At 39.4% G+C, this 17,307-nt stretch overlaps 1 protein-coding gene across 3 annotated transcripts in view; it reads right to left on the bottom strand.

Annotated features, from left to right (window-relative positions):
* Positions 1-2,060: 2,060 nt before the first annotated feature.
* cep120 (centrosomal protein 120) overlaps positions 2,061-17,307 on the bottom strand; it is a 35,437-nt gene continuing 20,190 nt past the window's right edge. For all 3 annotated transcript variants that reach the window (XM_085179579.1, XM_085179581.1, XM_085179580.1), the window contains exons 19-21: positions 4,691-4,836; positions 3,874-4,140; positions 2,061-2,859 (exon numbers count right to left, since the gene is read on the bottom strand). In XM_085179579.1, coding sequence (XP_085035705.1) covers positions 3,924-4,140; positions 4,691-4,836 — 363 coding nt within the window. In that variant the 3' untranslated portion in view covers positions 2,061-2,859; positions 3,874-3,923. The remainder of the gene's footprint in view (positions 2,860-3,873; positions 4,141-4,690; positions 4,837-17,307) is intronic.

Raw genomic sequence — 17,307 nt, 5'->3', positions numbered from 1 at the left:
TTTGTACGAAAGAAATAAGAGAGTAAATTACTGTTACTAATTATCACAGTTTAAATGTTATTTGATAGAGACAATGCAATGCAGTGCAATAAAAGTGGTATGTTGCACAGATTGTATAGCTATTCGTAATTTCCAACCCTTGTGACTAGTTGGGCTTTTATATCCACAATATACAAGGATAAGAAATTACAATAAATATGTTTACTTGGAAAGAAAATATATAAAAGAAGATACAATAATTAAAACCATTCCTAAGAATATTAAATGATAAAATTATAGTATCATTACTTTAAATGGCCTTTGACTATTAACTGTATCATTAATTCTCTGGTGTCTGTTCCATGTTGCTTTTCATCCACATGCGAGCCATAGCTCCAATCCTGTACTTCACAAGTTTCTTGAACACTCTGAAAATCTGTTGTATCAAAGACTTTCTGTGAGTCACTACAAAGTAGCAGCAGAACATTTTAAAAATGACCCGCTGACATCAGTGAATGGCTTTTGAGACTTTCCAATATCCAACATCTGGCAAAAATGGAATCACAATATTTGAAGGTTGACCATTCAGCTAGCAGCAGCTAACACAGTCCTACTTTTGTTATACCCCTAACCCTATATTTTGAAGGAAGACTAAATGGACTTTTAGGAGCAAAAGTGTAAGGTGCATTTGTTGTGCTGCATTTCCACTGACACTTTTCTTTGTTGGCTGTTTGCAAAGGCAGGACAATTTAGTGAAACCAAAAATGACAGGTTCTGATTGCCTAGATTTTAGAGTTCAGGTTATTGGATTCAGGTTGTCACTGATGACGACTTCAGAGGGTTAATAAGTGAACATTCTGGCTTAAAAAAAAGGAAGAAAATAATTAAAGGCTGTATGTGAATCTCATTTCATCTGTCCCACTCTTGTAAACACTGACTGCTTTTCATTTGTTTTGTTGCATTTTCTGTTTTCAAAAGCATTTTTCTTTGAGTCTTCTGTCCGTATGTTTTGATTTTAAAACCCGATTTTTTTTCCATTTTGGTTGTACTTGCTCCAAAAATTTAGACACAAAAAGACAACTGGAAACAACCGCCATCCCTTGAAACAGACTTGAAGGAGTTGGATCATCCTTTCCATTGTTTCAGTTCAAAGTCCTCTTGTTTCAATTGTCTCATTGGGTGTAATTATGACACAATGATGTCTGATATGAAAAGAATCAAAAAGAGAAGAGGTGCCAACTCAGTTTGTAAATAACATCACTTTTGCATCACAGCTGCTTCTGGCTTTCTTTGGAAACTTATCAAGTAAAAACATCTTTTAGAATAAAAACAGTGACATCTGAGCATCATTTTACATCCTTGTTATGCAGCAAATTGAACTGAAGTTTTAAAAGCTGGAGGTAAAAACGCAGAAAGCCGACAAGACTTGAAAGGATTTCGCTTTAAACATCAACATTTTTTCACTCGACTTTTTCTTTACGTCTTCCTCTCGTCCTCGTCTGCATGGATGAGCTGGAACATCTGCTCACCGTCAGCACACACTAATGCATCTGCGTGTCGGAGAGAACATGTTCTACATGTTATAACACATGTCATCTGTCTGCTCAGCGCAGTCCACCTTCAGCTTTTGTTTCATTTCACTTTGGACCTAAAAGTGTTTTGCATTTTTAGGATTTACTCTTTTATATTTACTGCTTTTAAAAAAAGAATTCTAACAGCTGTAATTAACAGAAACTTACAGTTTAATAATCAATTGGATGGATTGTAGGAAATATCCCGATGGCACATGGAAGTGTGCAGCTAGGATCATAAATGACCTCACTCAGTTACTCGAGTACTTAAGCTCCAAACAGTCCAATAAGCAACAGCAGTTATAGATTCATTTTTAAATCATCTTCCTCCTCATTTGGTTTAGAATAAAATCACATTCAAGACTCCAATGAAATATTCTCATATTTACATTTACTGGCGAACAGAGAAATGAATTTATTTAACGGTTTCATGAGAATTTAACATTTTTAATGATGAGTAAACATACTGATCTGCTCTTTAAAAAACACTAATGAAAGACACACAGCAGCTTTTCTCTCAAAATAATTTATTCCACACGTGCACACAGATCAGTCATCTCTGATCATTAAAAAATAAATTAGATCTCAGTGTTTGCAGGAGAGTTTCTGAGGCTACAGCGCCACCTGCTGTCAGACGGAAAAACTCATCAACACTGCACACAGGCTCATCAGAGTCTCTAATAACTTAAAAGATCATTTACTCAGTAATGCTTCAGGCTCTCAAGGATCACTCTGCTGGTTTCCTGTTTTTAGTAAAGAAACGTCCAATCTTGTTGATTTTAACAAGATCCAAAAGTTAGTTTTTATTATATTATAATTTAATCTCTGCTTCCTAAGCAGCCATTATGTAAAAATGAGCATAATAACTTCAACAAAATAAATTTATCTGCATGGAGTGAAAAAAAAGGAAGTTTTCCTGATCCTCTGCTAAACTAAACCAAGTATCTTTTTCAGATATTCACAAAACATGAAATAAAGGAAGAAATCGAACAATTAACTAATTATTGTTTGAGTCTGTGGTGCGTTCACTGACACAATAAATGTAGGACGAGTCTATTTACACAGTTAATACACTAACAGACACTCAGTGAATGTTGCAGTGTCCTTGAACGTTATGCATTTGTCATTTTAAAGGTAAAACACTGAAAATCAGCAGGATGATGCTTTAAAAGCAAAACTCTGAGTTTTTATACAACACTCACTCGTTCACAGATAAACACAGATTTTAAATAGAGGTCGATTTATGTAACAGACGCTGTCGAAGCTTCAGGACTCCGGGAGAGTTCATCCACCATCATGCTCTTGAGTTCTGTTTGGAGACAGATTTTGGCGCACATGAGAAAAAGATCTCATTCAGGTTCTAAGTAGCTGTATTTTCTATCATATCTATTCTATTGGTGCACGTTCATAATGAGGTTGGTAAAAATTTTAAATAAGGAGGTCAGTGCATGTACAAGTACTCTCTGTGGGCTAAAACCTCTGACTGCTCTGAATACTTAATATCACAGGGTTTTTTTTTACTGCTTGCTCTGTATGATGTCACAGAGAGGCGGTATCCCTAATACAGTTATCTCAGACACAGAAGCCATAGAAGCTACATGCTGTTGATCTTTGCGTTAAAGTGAAAGCCAATCGTAGGAAAGCTGCCTTTTTCCATATAGACGCTGCTGATATCGAACTTTACTACATTAAACTCCATGATTAAGGTACATGTGACATATCACTGCCAGCACAGGAGGCTCAAGGCCTTGTTTAAAAAATAAAAATACTTACAGAGAGCGCAATAATTCAATAATATGCTGCATTTACTTTAAAAATGTCCCCGCTGCTCGGTAATTGTCTTATAAGGACCATTGTGCACGTCTCATTGCTTTATGTGATAAATACAGAGGCAAACTGTTTTACATTTAATCAAAATGTAACACAGCACAGATCTGCACGAATGCACAAAGGTCTAGGTTAACATTAATTATTTATATGTTATACACGAATACCATAATAATGAAAAATTTAACGCCTGATTGTGCAGCACAGAGGAAAGATGTTTATTCAGCAGTCGGGATCTGCTGAATAAACATCTTTCAGACTGACGTGGTCTGTGGTCGGTTGGAGCCCTCAGGCTCTGCTTCGCCCGTGTGTGTCTGAAAGTGAGGGTGGTCCTGAAAGGGGAGGAGCTAAAACAGCGCGTTTCAGGTGAGCCGAGGGGATGCGGGTTACAGGGATTACTTTGAACTGTAAATCATGAAAAGCTGTTGTAGTATTTTCCAAAAATATCAAATCGGACTCAGGTTTCGAACTGAATTCAAACAGGTAGCCGATTTACCTGCAGCCTCAGGTGTGACTCAGACTCTGATTGGACGGCTGCAGCAGCGGTCAGAGCTTCCCTCTGTCCGTCATGGCTTCCTGTATCTGCCTGTTGAGCTCGGCGATGATTCGGTCTTCGTGGGTATAAACTCCAGTCCTTAGCAACGCGTCTCTCTCTTCCAACAGACGGCTCAGGTGCTCCTCGGCGCTCTCGCTCAGAGCCAGACCGGGGGCGGGGTCAAGCACAGAGGGGGTGGGGCATAATCTGTCATCTTGCTGTTTTAACCTGTTGAAGAAAACAAAATGCCTTGCAGGAGTCTGTACTGTGAAGCAGGGTTTGGGGCAATATACTTTCAGGTTCAACGCTCAGATTTTATTATTACAAATGAGGCACGTTGCCATGGTAACTTATGCTGCAGATTTGCAGAACTTTTATGTTCAAGACGAGAAAAAGCTACTGCCAAAGGATGCATCAGTCCTCTGGAAAGTAGTGTAAATAAGAAGCTGAATTTTAATCATTCATGTTTTAGGTGCAACTTTATTTTTTTTCCTGTTGGCTGTAATTAAAAAAAGTAATTGCTCACAGCTGTTTGCTGGCTTATAGTGAATTTTGTCTACAGAGGCATTTCCAGTCTTAAGCGTGCAGACAGCTTTACTCCTGTCATTCTCTATGATGTTTCAACTGTTTTGTGTGAGCGTGCTCACAGCTAGATCGGGAAACTCTGGGTTGGCCGAGCTGATTTTTGCGACCACTTTGCGGTTGCTGATGTTGGGATAAGTGCAGCCACGTAACAGAAAGACACCCCGAGTCTGTTGAACTTGATCATCACCATCACCTGTTGAGCTCGTTCCTGATGCTGTCCAGCTCCTGTCTGTCCTGTCGGACCGCCTCCTTCTCCTCTGTTGCTAGGTAACGCAGCCTCATGGCTTCGAGCTCAGCCTGTTGTTTCTTCAGACGCGTCATGGCGTTTTCCTGCTCCCGCTGCAAAAAACAAAACAAAACAAGAGGAACTATGAAGCTGTGAATGTTCGTTAAATGTGAGCAGAATCAGGTTCTCTTTCGCCTCAAGTAACCTCAAGATCTTCACTGTGACTTCCAACACGTTTGACTTGAACCTTGGCATTCGAGCACTGGTCAACTGATCAGATCTGAACTGAGAATATTTGAAAATAAACCTCTGACCCGTGCGCTGAATTGTGTGAGTTCAGATGCCAAGAAAGTGTTTTTCCAAATTGCACACAGAGCACTGTGGTGATAAATTTGTCTGGTTTCACATTTTCATAAAGCTGGCCTGAGAAAAATGCCGCAGGGCTTCGAGAGAATTCACACGGAGACCAACAGCAACGCGGTGAGAACTCAAAGGAAACTTAATAAAAAAAATGTCCAAAAGCCGTATTTCTCTCAGCTGCTCGGGCCTCCAGCTCAGAGTTCCCAAAACCGTCCCGAACAGCAATCTGAGCCGAGTCAGCTGGACGCTCATAAATCAACAAAACTGTCTGAAGGGAGAAAACAAATGTGGCGTTCCTTCAGACCTTTAATTATAAATTTAAAGAGTTATTATTTAAAGGCTGCAGGTTATACATCCAACAACCTGCAAAAAAAAATCTGATATAAGAACATAAAAGATTGAAGGTGATGACATGAATCCAACATATGAACCTACTGCCTACGAGAAGGGATAAAAAGAGCATGTGTGTGAAAACCTCACACTTTCAAACGGTATTTAAGACTTAATTAAATGTAAAGAAATGATCAAATAATCTAGATTAAAAAAGTACAAAGTCTTTTTTGGTCAATAAAATAATAAAATGGGAGAAAAACAATGCGAAATCTGAACATACAAAAGCATAAAGTGATGTTACCAAATATCTTTTTACTTTTAAATTAGACAAATATTACATGAGACCAAGAGAAGCAGAAAAGCTCACTGGGAGAATTTTTTACTTTCAGTTTATTAAAAATGACCGAAAACGTTGACTAAATATGAAAACAACTGCCGATGAATCATCGATTGGCTAATCATTGCAGCTCACGTTCTATGTAGTGATTGGTGAAAACAGTTACTGGGGTATTTCTCATTATTCTGACTGTCACCGTTAAAAGTGACAAATATCTGGCTACACGTGAACCCTGTGTGAATGTTTCCAGCACTAGCAGAGGGTCAGCAAGTCATCAAAATCACTCATAACCCCAGTCGAGGGCTGCCGCTAACACTTATTTTTGTTATTAAGCAAATTTGAGAACGAATTATGTGGTTAGAAATGATGATCCAGAAAAGTGGTTAAAGTAAATTCTCATGTTTGGTAATTAGTTACCGCTGAAGGTTTAAAGTTATAGTTAATTAATCAGTTAAACCATTTTTTAAATGTATTAATTAATCTGATGACTAATTTCATGATCATGTGATTGTTGTTTGGTCTGTAAAACATCCAGCAGTGAAGTCTGATCTGTGTAAAAGTCCAAAAACAAATTTAAAGATTTAAATTAAACTGAATGAACTAAAGAGTAATGAGTCATTTAGAAACATCTAATATTTGCCCTTTTCCTTTGAAAACAGGGCTGTGGTTAGCAGCTACTCAGCTGTGACATTCTTCTCATGTCTAATGTTTTGCTTGCAAAGTTGCATTTGCAAAATCTAAACAAATAGGAAGATTTTTAGGAAGATTATGATGGACCTCTCCCATCCCAACAATGGACTCTTCTCACTGTTGAGGTCTGGGAAGCGCTTCCGCTCCCTTAAGGCCAAAACAGAGAGAATGAGGAGGAGCTTCTTCCCCCAGGCTATTTGGGCCCTGAACCAGGTGCAGGACTGGACTCTCACACACATCACATCACCACACGCACTCTGGTTTTTATTCATGCACACTTCCTATAACTTATAATCTCTTTCTGCTATTTGCACATTTTTTTACTGTAAATTTCTAAGTTAAATCTGTAAATTTTGTATAACCTGTAAATTGTAAATACTGTAAAACCACTGTCATTTAATGGTCGGGCATTGCACAGCTACAAGCATTTCACCTCATATCATACTGTGTAGGGTTGTGTGTGTGACAAGTAAAATTTGAATTTGAAAATAATTTATTTCATTATAAAAGACAGAAAAAGCTGAATATTTGGCACATTGGTTTTTAAAATTATTTAAAGAACTGAAATATTGAAGGGATTGCATAAAACACAGAGGCAAGCTGACCAGCAGCTTCAGTGACATTAACAGAATGTGAGACCAAAAAATGCAGGAATTTCTTAAAGTAGAAATATTTTGTCTGAAAAACAGTCCAAAATATTTAATCTGTCATATGTCAGGATCAAGAATGGCAGCACTTAATATCAAAATATTACATGTTTTACTAACAGGTAAACAATTAATCAAATCAACCAATTGGGTTTTAGGTTTTTTTGGGTTACTTGCAGGATGAAGTTTGTCTGGGCTTCAGCACAAAGGTTTTAAGTCACTTGGCCACTGGTTTTGGTTTATGGCAGCTTTATGTGCTTTTTAGCTTTATGTGGTAACTTGTTTCTTATCTTCATGCTGTGCTGAAGATCTGGAGGTTGTCCACTGTCTGACAAACAGACCAAAATATTTAATATCTGATGGCTGAACAGCAAACAAACAGTAGGAAGTTATGACAATTAACACTTTGGGGGTTTTTGTTTTTTGGGGGGGTGGGGGTGGGGGCCTTCTTTTTTCTTATCATGAAAAAACTGAGATGCTCTCTTTAACAGCTTAAACTAAAAAATATGTTGATTTATTATGTAACTGATTTTTTTAAAAATATTTTTAAATAAATAGCTTAATGTTCTTGCTGCACCTCCCTGCTCTCTCTGGGTATGACAGCTGCCTCCCACTATCCACAGATCGGCACATTTGATTAATCGCTGATTCAAAATTGACTGTAGGCATGAATGTGAACCAGAATGTTTCTCTGTGTTCGGCCTACGAAGGGCCGGCAATCTGTCCAGGGTTTACCCTGCATCTCTGACCAAGCTTGCCAAAATGAGCTGGGACAGGCTCCATCTCACTGCAGCCCTGAATCAGATCAGCTGTTCAGACAACAGATGGATCAAAGGTCTATGAAAACAGTGAAAGCTGTTTTGTCTAACTTCCGAAATATTAAATTGATCATAATTGACAGGCAAATAAAAGCAGCAAACGTTGACAATTGTTAATTCTCCCTAAAGCGAATGGCAGTGTGTGGTTACGTGATGGTTAAGCACTTTGTTTTTGATGCACTCAAACTATGAACTCTTTTGTTTTTCCCCAGCAGAAAGAGTTTCACTGGAGTCTGGTGTGAGGTTTTGGTTTTTCCGTTGGACGACGACAGTTTACATTTTTAGAGAACAAACTCCAAAAGTCTTTAAATTTACAGAAATGAGGCCCAAAAAGCAGAAAGTTGAGAGGAATTGTAAAATGGGAACAAAAGCTTGACGGTTAATATGTAATCATGTATCAAAATAATGGACAATAACTTTCCATTGATGAGCTAATGGATTTACTGACTAACTGCAGCTTTATTTTCTTAGTATCCATTAGTTACAGTGCAGATTGACCATGATCTCATGGAGAAGGCGCATGAAAGGTCGAAGGCGATCCTCTAAATTTAACCACTAAAAGCAGTTGTTAAAATATCTTTAATAGGCTGAGCAACGTTACCATCCCATACTCAGCTGACGGCGCAATAATGAGGAAGAGTGCGAGCAGCAGAGTGCCGGCAGTGGGGAGGTGATCGGAGAGGCTGGAATCTGTCTGTGCGCTCGGCTGATAGAGAGCAGATCGAGCAGCCGGCTCATTCTGGATGGGAAAACCAACATTTTCACATTACACACACACAGAAAGCTTCCACTTTCACACGGCTGATCGCCTCCTCACAGAAAAAACACACCATCTCTCTCTCACACACTCACACACACACACACGTGTGTTGACACAGGCTCAGCTCTCTGTGGACCATTAACAGTCTGTATTACAGGCCGTTTTAGGGCTAATTACTAGAAAAACAAACAGGCTAAACATTTTCTCTAGTGCCCGCTGCCAAGGACAACCTGAGGCCGAGTCCTGAAACAATCAGAGGACGAGGTGATACCGAGGCCTCAACAGGGGGGTAGGAGGAACGGGGGGCACCGAGAAAAGTAGCTAAAAGTCAGGACTCTGAAGCAGATATTACACAGTTAGGCTCTGAATCACAGCTGACAGCATCAAAATAACCACATGGACAGTTCTAACAAAATGTGGTCACCTACCTGAGAAGTGTATTTGACAGGACAGACATGGTTCTGGATGAAGGGGGACCAGTGGCCACGGATTGTAAACTAAATATAAGGCAACACAATTAATCTGATCTTGGCTTCCACCAATTATGAAAAGAAAATAATCTGTATAAAATTATTCCGTTGGTTCCTTTTTCTGTTCAGCTCCCGTTAGAGGTTGCCACAGCAGATCATCTCCCTTCATCTCGCCCTATCCTTAGCACCCAACCCGATCACAACAACTATCATGTCCTCCTTCACGACATCCATGAACTTCTCTGTGGTCTTCCTTTTTTCCTCCAACCTGGCAGAGCCGTCTTCAACACTCTTTCCCCAATATAGCCACCATCCCTCCTCTGCACATGTCCAAACATGCCCCTCAAACCTCAACCTGAGCTGTCCCTCTGATATTCTAATCTTGTCCCTTTGGGTCACTCCCAGTGAAAATCTAAGCATCTTCAACTTCTCCCACCTGCAGCTCGACTTCCTGTCGTTTATGCATCATAGCAGGTCTCGCTACCATCTTGTAAACCTTCCCGTTCACTCTGCTGTCCTGATGTCTTGTTGATTTGATCTGTCCATCTATCTTTCTGTTAAACTCATTTCTAATCCCAATGAAAATCTTCGCATCAGCTGAGGTAACCAAAGGAGAAACTTCACTTAACAAAACCCATGTAGAAGAAAGCTCAAGGTATGCTTTGACTCTAGGGGCAAATGCCAATTTTTGGAAGTTTTTGGTATTGTTCATTAAATAAAAAAAGAAATAAAAAAGCTTCAGTCACCAAAAGCGATTAAATTAATGAAATTAATCTCAGCCTCTACTCAGAAGTGGCATCTCTTTGCAGATAATATTACTCCAAAATCCACAATCATGCAGCGATAATATTTATATTTTTCCATGAATATGCAAGCGTCCAAGTGGACTTCACTCTGCTCTTCAAGTTTTTTTTGTGACTGGTCATTTATCTATGATGCATCAACTACGACCTTCAGGTGCATTTAATAAAATATAATAGGCACAACTGCTTGTCCGTGGTGTATAAACACGACCTTACTGCTCAAGCACAGACCTCCCTCTCCCCGGCCACCTCCTGCAGCGTGTCCGGGGGAACACCAAGGCGTTCCCAGGCCAGCCGAGAGTTGTAATCTCTGCAGCGTGTCCCGAGTCTGCCCTGAAGCCTCCTCCTGGGGCCTTTTTACATCCTTTGATGTAATCGAGAGACTACAAGCATCTTGTGTAGAGCATCTAGCATGTGAAGCCCACTGGTGTGGTTCAAATCACAAAAAGTCAAACAATCAAAAATCACAACAGAAAGAAAGTTGGACTTGGAATTTCCAGTTTCATAGATGTTGTATTGGCCTATTTTTCATTTTTCAACATTAGTGGTACTCTGAATAGATAGCTGTGTCTATTATATCAGACTGTTTGAATAAAAGAGCATCCATCTTAAGTTCCTGATTCCTGAAACACATTCAAATGAAATGTTTAAACAGACCGAAAATATAAACTGAGATAAAACGACATCCACGACCACTGTGAACCACAACATCCAGCCTTCACTGCTCCTTTATCAACGGCTGTGAGCCTGGAGATGAAGACCAGGCTGGATGCTGGTTTCTGGGATGGACGCTCCGAGAATGACTTCTCCTCCCCCGCTGTCTGACCCTCCATTACTCGCCTGTACTGTCAGAAGTCTTGAGCAGCTGGGTGGGGGGATGCCTCGTACAAACACTTTCATCCCATCGCTTACATGTGGACACACTTTTCTATAATCACATGAAGTTTTCTGAGCAGCTCGCCACCTGTGGGAGTTCAGGGGGAGTTTTTCACCAGCGCTCTGTGAGCTTGTTTAGAGACATGACGGATAAAACACAAAGGAAATGAGGATGATTAGAGATAAACGAGGGTTCCTAGCTTCATATACAAAATCTCTGGTTTCCATAAGAAGCTGGGTGAGCTTCACACACAAGAGCAGTTTTGTAAATCACTTAACCCACATTTTGGCCGTCTGGAGAAAAACAAAGTGGAGTTTAAGTAATAAGGACTCACAGATGTTTTTAGAAAATGTGCAACTCGCTATACAAGTACAGGCCATTTACCATTTCCTCACATGAAAAAAATATATATCAGCAAGTTTTATTTATTCAAGAAGTGGACTGATGAGAAATTTGCCAATTTTAGGAAATAAAACTGGAATAAAATGTTTTTGAATATAGAGACGGATCAACAAGTTGTAGTCATCAATTTCATCTTGAGAACTCTTACCATCATACTGATATAATTATTAAGTCAATATCACAACCAGTAGAGGTGGGAATCACCATACATCCCACGATACGATATTGTCACAATACTTAACGCACGATACGATATTATTGCAATTTTCTAAAATATTTTGTGATATTCAGATTCTGTACATAAAGGTAAACTTTATCAATATTCATTTTATCTAATATCAAAGTCTCACACTCAGTCTTTCTCTCATTTCAGTTTTATTGTTGACAAACTGAACGGTTTGTATTACAGTCTAGTCCAACTTAACTGAACGCAACCATCTGGTACAATTATAGCTATTCTGAACTATGCAGTTTATGAAAACTATGCAGCCCCTTCAGCAACTGAAGAATTTGAAAGTCAATTAAAACAAAATTTAATTTTACATTAAATAAAAAAGTTTTAAACTTAATTAAAATAAAACATGTCTTAAATTAAAATAAGTAAACCGTCATGTTTATTGCTGCCAAAAAAAAGTTAAACACATTTGGACAGTGAAGGAATGTCAGGATTCTTGCTCAGAAAAAGGATCAACATGCTCTGAAGTCAGAGCACAAAAACCTTTTTTGTAACAAAATATCGATTTCTGCTGTCCCTGTATCCATACATTATTAGCAAACAAAATATCACGATACCACACAGTATCGATTTTTCCCCCCACCCCTAACAACCAGCAGCCTAAATAGTGTAATGTTTGCAGGCTTTTCAATCTCACTAATTAAATGTAGCACTGAGCAGATGAGATCTTTGCAACAGAGGGTTAAACATCCCTGCAGCTCTGTTATATCTGCTGTGTTTGAAGGGTTAAGGTCCGTATGTTCAGGCTGCAGGGACATGCAGAGTGGAGGTTTAAGACCAATAAGCAGGAGATAAAAGCTGCAGGAGCAGAGTTGAAGAAAGTCGTCCGTCTATAATGGAGACCGAAACATTTAACATTAAGAACTGGGTTTGTATTCACTCTTTGAAGTGAAGTTTCAATGTATTAGTAGCACTGAAATATCGGAGTTGTGATACCTAGTTAAAGCTGAAGTTCTTATTTGTTCAATCTTTACCACAAGCAGCGACACACAAAATAAATGGTTTAAAAATAAATTATGGGACCAAAAGCTCAATAATCTGACCAAAATCAGCTTTCAAATTCACAGTGTTTCACATTGGTTGTTTGCATATTATAACTTCAGTCACCACAGTGAGCTCAAGAAAGAACGGCGCAAACAGTGACAACATGCAGACGAGTGTGTAAAGCTGTGATTGGGCTTTTTGTAAGACCAACTCTGAACCATGTCAATCACTAAAAACTGCAGCTCTGCCCGACATATTAGTCGTTCACCTAAACTGTGATGTCAAAACAGGCCTAAGCTTAAGACTCACTGCAGTAAAGACCAGAAATAAAAATCAAGCCCATCAGTGTTGTTGTAGAGCAAGAAGCCAAAGTGGCAAACAAAGTGATCGTGAAGGGTTTTCAAATGATCTGAGAAAGTCATCTTTACCAACTGTCACAAAATCTTCCTCTGTCATCTGGGAATCTCTGTACTACTGCATGGAAATAAACAAGCTTGTGCACCCATGTCTTCTCAACCCTGCCTCAAGCATGCCTGGTGCACAAAGGCAAATACAGAGCACTAGTCTATTCCTGGGGCAAAACCAGGCGCACTTAACTTTAAACAGCAATGTTTTCCTGGACTTAACCAAACTAAACCTATCTGAGTGGAAATGCAAGAAAACGACAAGAGAAAAAACAAAAATGATAAAAAATCAGCCTCAGCTTTATAATAACCATCCAGAAAATGCTCTACAAACCAATTTTCACTGTTAATATCCAACCAGCTTCCTAACAGCTTACTCCATTTCAGAGTTGTGGTGGGGGGCTGGACCGAAGCCTAGCTCAGCTGTCGCAGGGCGAGAGGCAACTGAAGTTTAATTAACGGTCAATTTAGCATTTATTAACAATGGTTATAGTAGAGTCTTTCCCATTTTTCATTGTTTGACACATTCTTTTGGCTCTGTTTGAGGTTTCTGTTCCTGAGAAATAACTGATGTTCATTACCAGCTCTCTGACCGACGAGTGGTCAAAACATCATTTCTATTCCAACTGTTTGCAATTTGTGTTAAATTCAGGTTCCCAGTGGAGCTGCTTGGCTCTTTATATTAAACTTCTATGAACTACCACTGTTTGTCTTTCCTGCTTTGCTTATGTGTTTTCAGCCTCGTTTTTACTTCCAGATGGCCTGAAAACCATCCAGCAAAGCAACTGTGTGGAAGAAATTGAAAAATTCATCATGTGTAGAGTAATATTCCTTAAAATCTCTCAGTACCGATCAAACCCTTTGACCCTCGCTGTCTGGGACAACACCCCTCACACTGGGACTCCATAATATTTCAGGAATGACCAGTGGGAACCATCAGAGTGTCCACTGAGACCAGTAACACTGAAATACCCTCAGACAACATGTTACATCTGCTGTTTGACAGACAGTTTTATACAAACACACTCACGGCGTCATGAGAGAGGACACTTTTAGTCTGGATAGCCCCGAGGGGAGCTGAACTCACCAGCAAGATCACATGACCAATGAAACCAAGACATGATCGAGGTTAACTGGTCCAAGCAGAGAATGATCAGTATGGACCTTCAACAACCTGTTATAAAACCTTAACCCCCGGCAGACTCTTTGCCACAGAAGTCTTTGGTTTCCCATGGAACAGGATTGCATTTTTCTACGTGGTAAGATAAAAAGCATTTGCAGGTATGTGGGCACATGGAAGATGCTGCACTTAAAATCAATAAAATAATAAATACTCTGTATTGACCAACTCCAACTCTACTGCTACATCTTCAAAAGGTCCAGAAGAGTGAAGAATGTTATCTTGTGTGACAGAAGTTTGTGCATCGCCACATTGTAATCAAGTAATTCTACCCTGTATATGTATACCCTATAATGCTACCCTGTGTTCTTCTTGTGGTCCACAACATTTTGAATGAAACACTAATCCATCAAGTTTTTTTCCCACTTATCTAACTCAGGGTGGTTGGGGGTCAGAACGTGTCTCTGGTATCATAGGGCGAAGGGTTGAGTACACCCTGGAAAGGTCACCAGGCCAACACAGAGAGACAGACAACCATTCACGCTTACAGCCAATTTAGAAGCACACATCTTTTTGGACTGTAGGAGTATCTGGAGAGAACGCGCAATCTCCACATGTAATGTACTAAAAACTGCACTACTGAGTACATTATGTGCACTTTTATATAAGTAGATTTACACGACTGCAAAACTGATACACAACAGACTGTATGATTATAGAAAAACCGCTGAAATATTTCCGAACGTATGCTTCCGTTTAACCTTTAATATTTCTTTTTACCTGGATCTTTCTCAACTTCAATTGATGTCTCTTCATCACAATACACTGATGTTTTGACACAAAGTCATAGTGGGCATTTCTTTATATTCTGTTTATAGTTTCAATTAATTTCCCAAGGTTTTACATCATTTTAAGCTCACAAAAGTACAAAAAGTACCTTAATAATAATAATAATAATAATAATAATAATAATAATAATAACAATAAATAATTGTATATATTCAATTATTTACTTGAATTCTAAAAATATAAGATTCATGGTTTTTAAAATGGCCATCTGCAAATTCCAGCAACGGCCTCAGTAGCAGTTCAAATGTGAGCGGTACCCAAAGCTAGAAACAATAGATTCTTCGGGACAAAACAAAACAAAACCTGCTAAAATGTGAAGCAAAATGTACTTGAGTGGCCTAGAAATGCTGGAAAAAAAAGACATTAAAAATAACCCACTTTTGCATAATTTGTCCATCAGACGCAGGCAGGTGGTTTTAATGTTGTGGCCTATGATTATATTTGACTTCTATGGTGGACTTCAGTTCCATCAGAACAGCAACAGCCCCTTTTCTTTCCTCCATAAACTTGGATTTTGTATCAAAGCCTTTGTTACTGCTGGATCTGCTGAAATAAACTGGCCAAGAAGTCTTTGCTTCTTTCTTTTCAAGAAAATGACCAAGTGTAATTCTGTCCCACAACACCTAGCTTCTAAAAATACCACATTTAGCGTCTCGTCCCAAAACTTTAATCTCTTTGTGCCCTAGTATTTTTTCTTTGAAAAGACCAACTTAAGCTCCTTGTCCCAATATTTTGAATTCAAAAAGGCAGGGGCCGACCCTCTGATCTAAAACCACAGTCCTGTGTGGGTATTAATTCTCCAGCCGCTTGCACCTCCTGGGTAGAAAAGCACATTATTCCTTGGACAAGAATTTTTATGATCTGACTTGAGCTAAACAGCACGCCATGCGAGGCGCTGAGAGGAGAGAATAAATAGGCGAGGAGAGGCCGAGAAAAACCAAACAAGCGGCGGCTTTAAAAACCGCGGCGCACCAAGACGGATGGTCGTGTAAACACAGGCCTGATATTTTATAAAAAGCGAGAGTGTGACATCTGAATAGTTAGCGCCTGACTAGCTTATTGCTCAACACAAACCCAGGGAATGATTAATAGGTGGGGGGTGACACTCAGAGCTGAACCCCCTTAGAGGTGCATAAATCACTCTGTGTTTTCTTTACAATGATGTGGCACTTAAGAGAGGGGAGGAAGGAGGGATGGGGAGGAAAAACCAAAAGAAAAAAAAGTGAGAACAAAGATGGGAAACGAAAAGGAAGGCGAACCAAAAGGAGGCAGACAGGAGGTACAAGGAAAGATACGTGAGGCAGACGAAGAAACTAAAAGAGAAAGAAGGCAAAATAAGCAAGAGTGAAGGTTACAAAGAAAGTCAAATGCCAAAATTAAGAAAAGAAAGGAGAACTAAAATGAGGAAGAAGTTTGAACGTGATAAATAGTGAAGGCGCAAGAGAAGGAGAAACTGTCAAACAAGAAAAAAAAGGAGACAGAAGGAAACAAAAGAGGCGAGGCTGCTGTAAAAAGGAAAAATGAAAGAGAGACGGAGAGCGAGGGGGAGGAAAAATGTCCGTCCAGTTTTCCAGCTGGTTAATGTCGGTAACAGTTATTAGTTTGTCAGATAAGGTCTGTGCGTCTGCGTGTGTTTACATTAGGCTTAGTCTGACTAAAGCCCCACTTAGTGCTGTGTGTGTGCACGTAAACGTCTACCCTTGTGAGGACAAGTTTCAGTTGTAGGCCTGTGGAGTGATGACGTGCTCACTCACTTTGTGACAGACCTTCAAAGGGTTTGGTTTCAGGGTTTGGGTTGGTATTAGGTTTAGGCATTTAGTAGTTATATGTGAATCAGAGTCCTCACAAAGATAGGTGGATGACTGATGGCTGTCTACTTCAACTCTGCTAAATATTTGACTCCGATGTAAAAACACACTTCGTTCTCCTCCCGTTTTCTTTCTCCTCCAGACATACAAACACACACGTGTCTTTCCAAACTTGTGAGGACACAAAACCAACACAAATCCACTCTTAATCCTCAAACAGCATAGATATATACACTTTGATGCTTTTTGGGCCTCTGACCACAGACTGTATACTGTAAAAGATGCATGTAGCAACGTGAAAGTGCCTTAAATCTTTTTAATGACCAGCAGAGAGCAACTCCTCCGTTTTCAAAAAGACTGCTTTCATGCCTTATAAGATACAACGTCATGGTCATTTTTTAAGTTATGGTCCCTATTAGAGTAGAGCAGCAGCAGACGTCACTAACCAAAAGCTGAATTCCGCTTTTCTATTTCCATCTTTTGCTGTTGATGCTTTCACGTAACTTCCCACGATGCATCAAACATTACTTCTTCACTCTTTGCACACCTTCAGCTTTTGTCCAGTTTCTCTTGTAGTTTAAGTTCTGGCCTTTTTGTTTGTCATCTCTCTACGCTCCTTTATCCCCTCTTTTTACCCCCTAGCTGGTCATCGATGGTCACTCCCGCTCAATGAGACTGTTTCTAATA

This window comes from Neolamprologus multifasciatus, chromosome 12 (assembly GCF_963576455.1).
Source record: "Neolamprologus multifasciatus chromosome 12, fNeoMul1.2, whole genome shotgun sequence".
In the NCBI taxonomy this organism is placed as follows: Eukaryota; Metazoa; Chordata; class Actinopteri; order Cichliformes; family Cichlidae; genus Neolamprologus; species Neolamprologus multifasciatus.
This window is presented reverse-complemented; position numbering and strand designations above follow the sequence as displayed.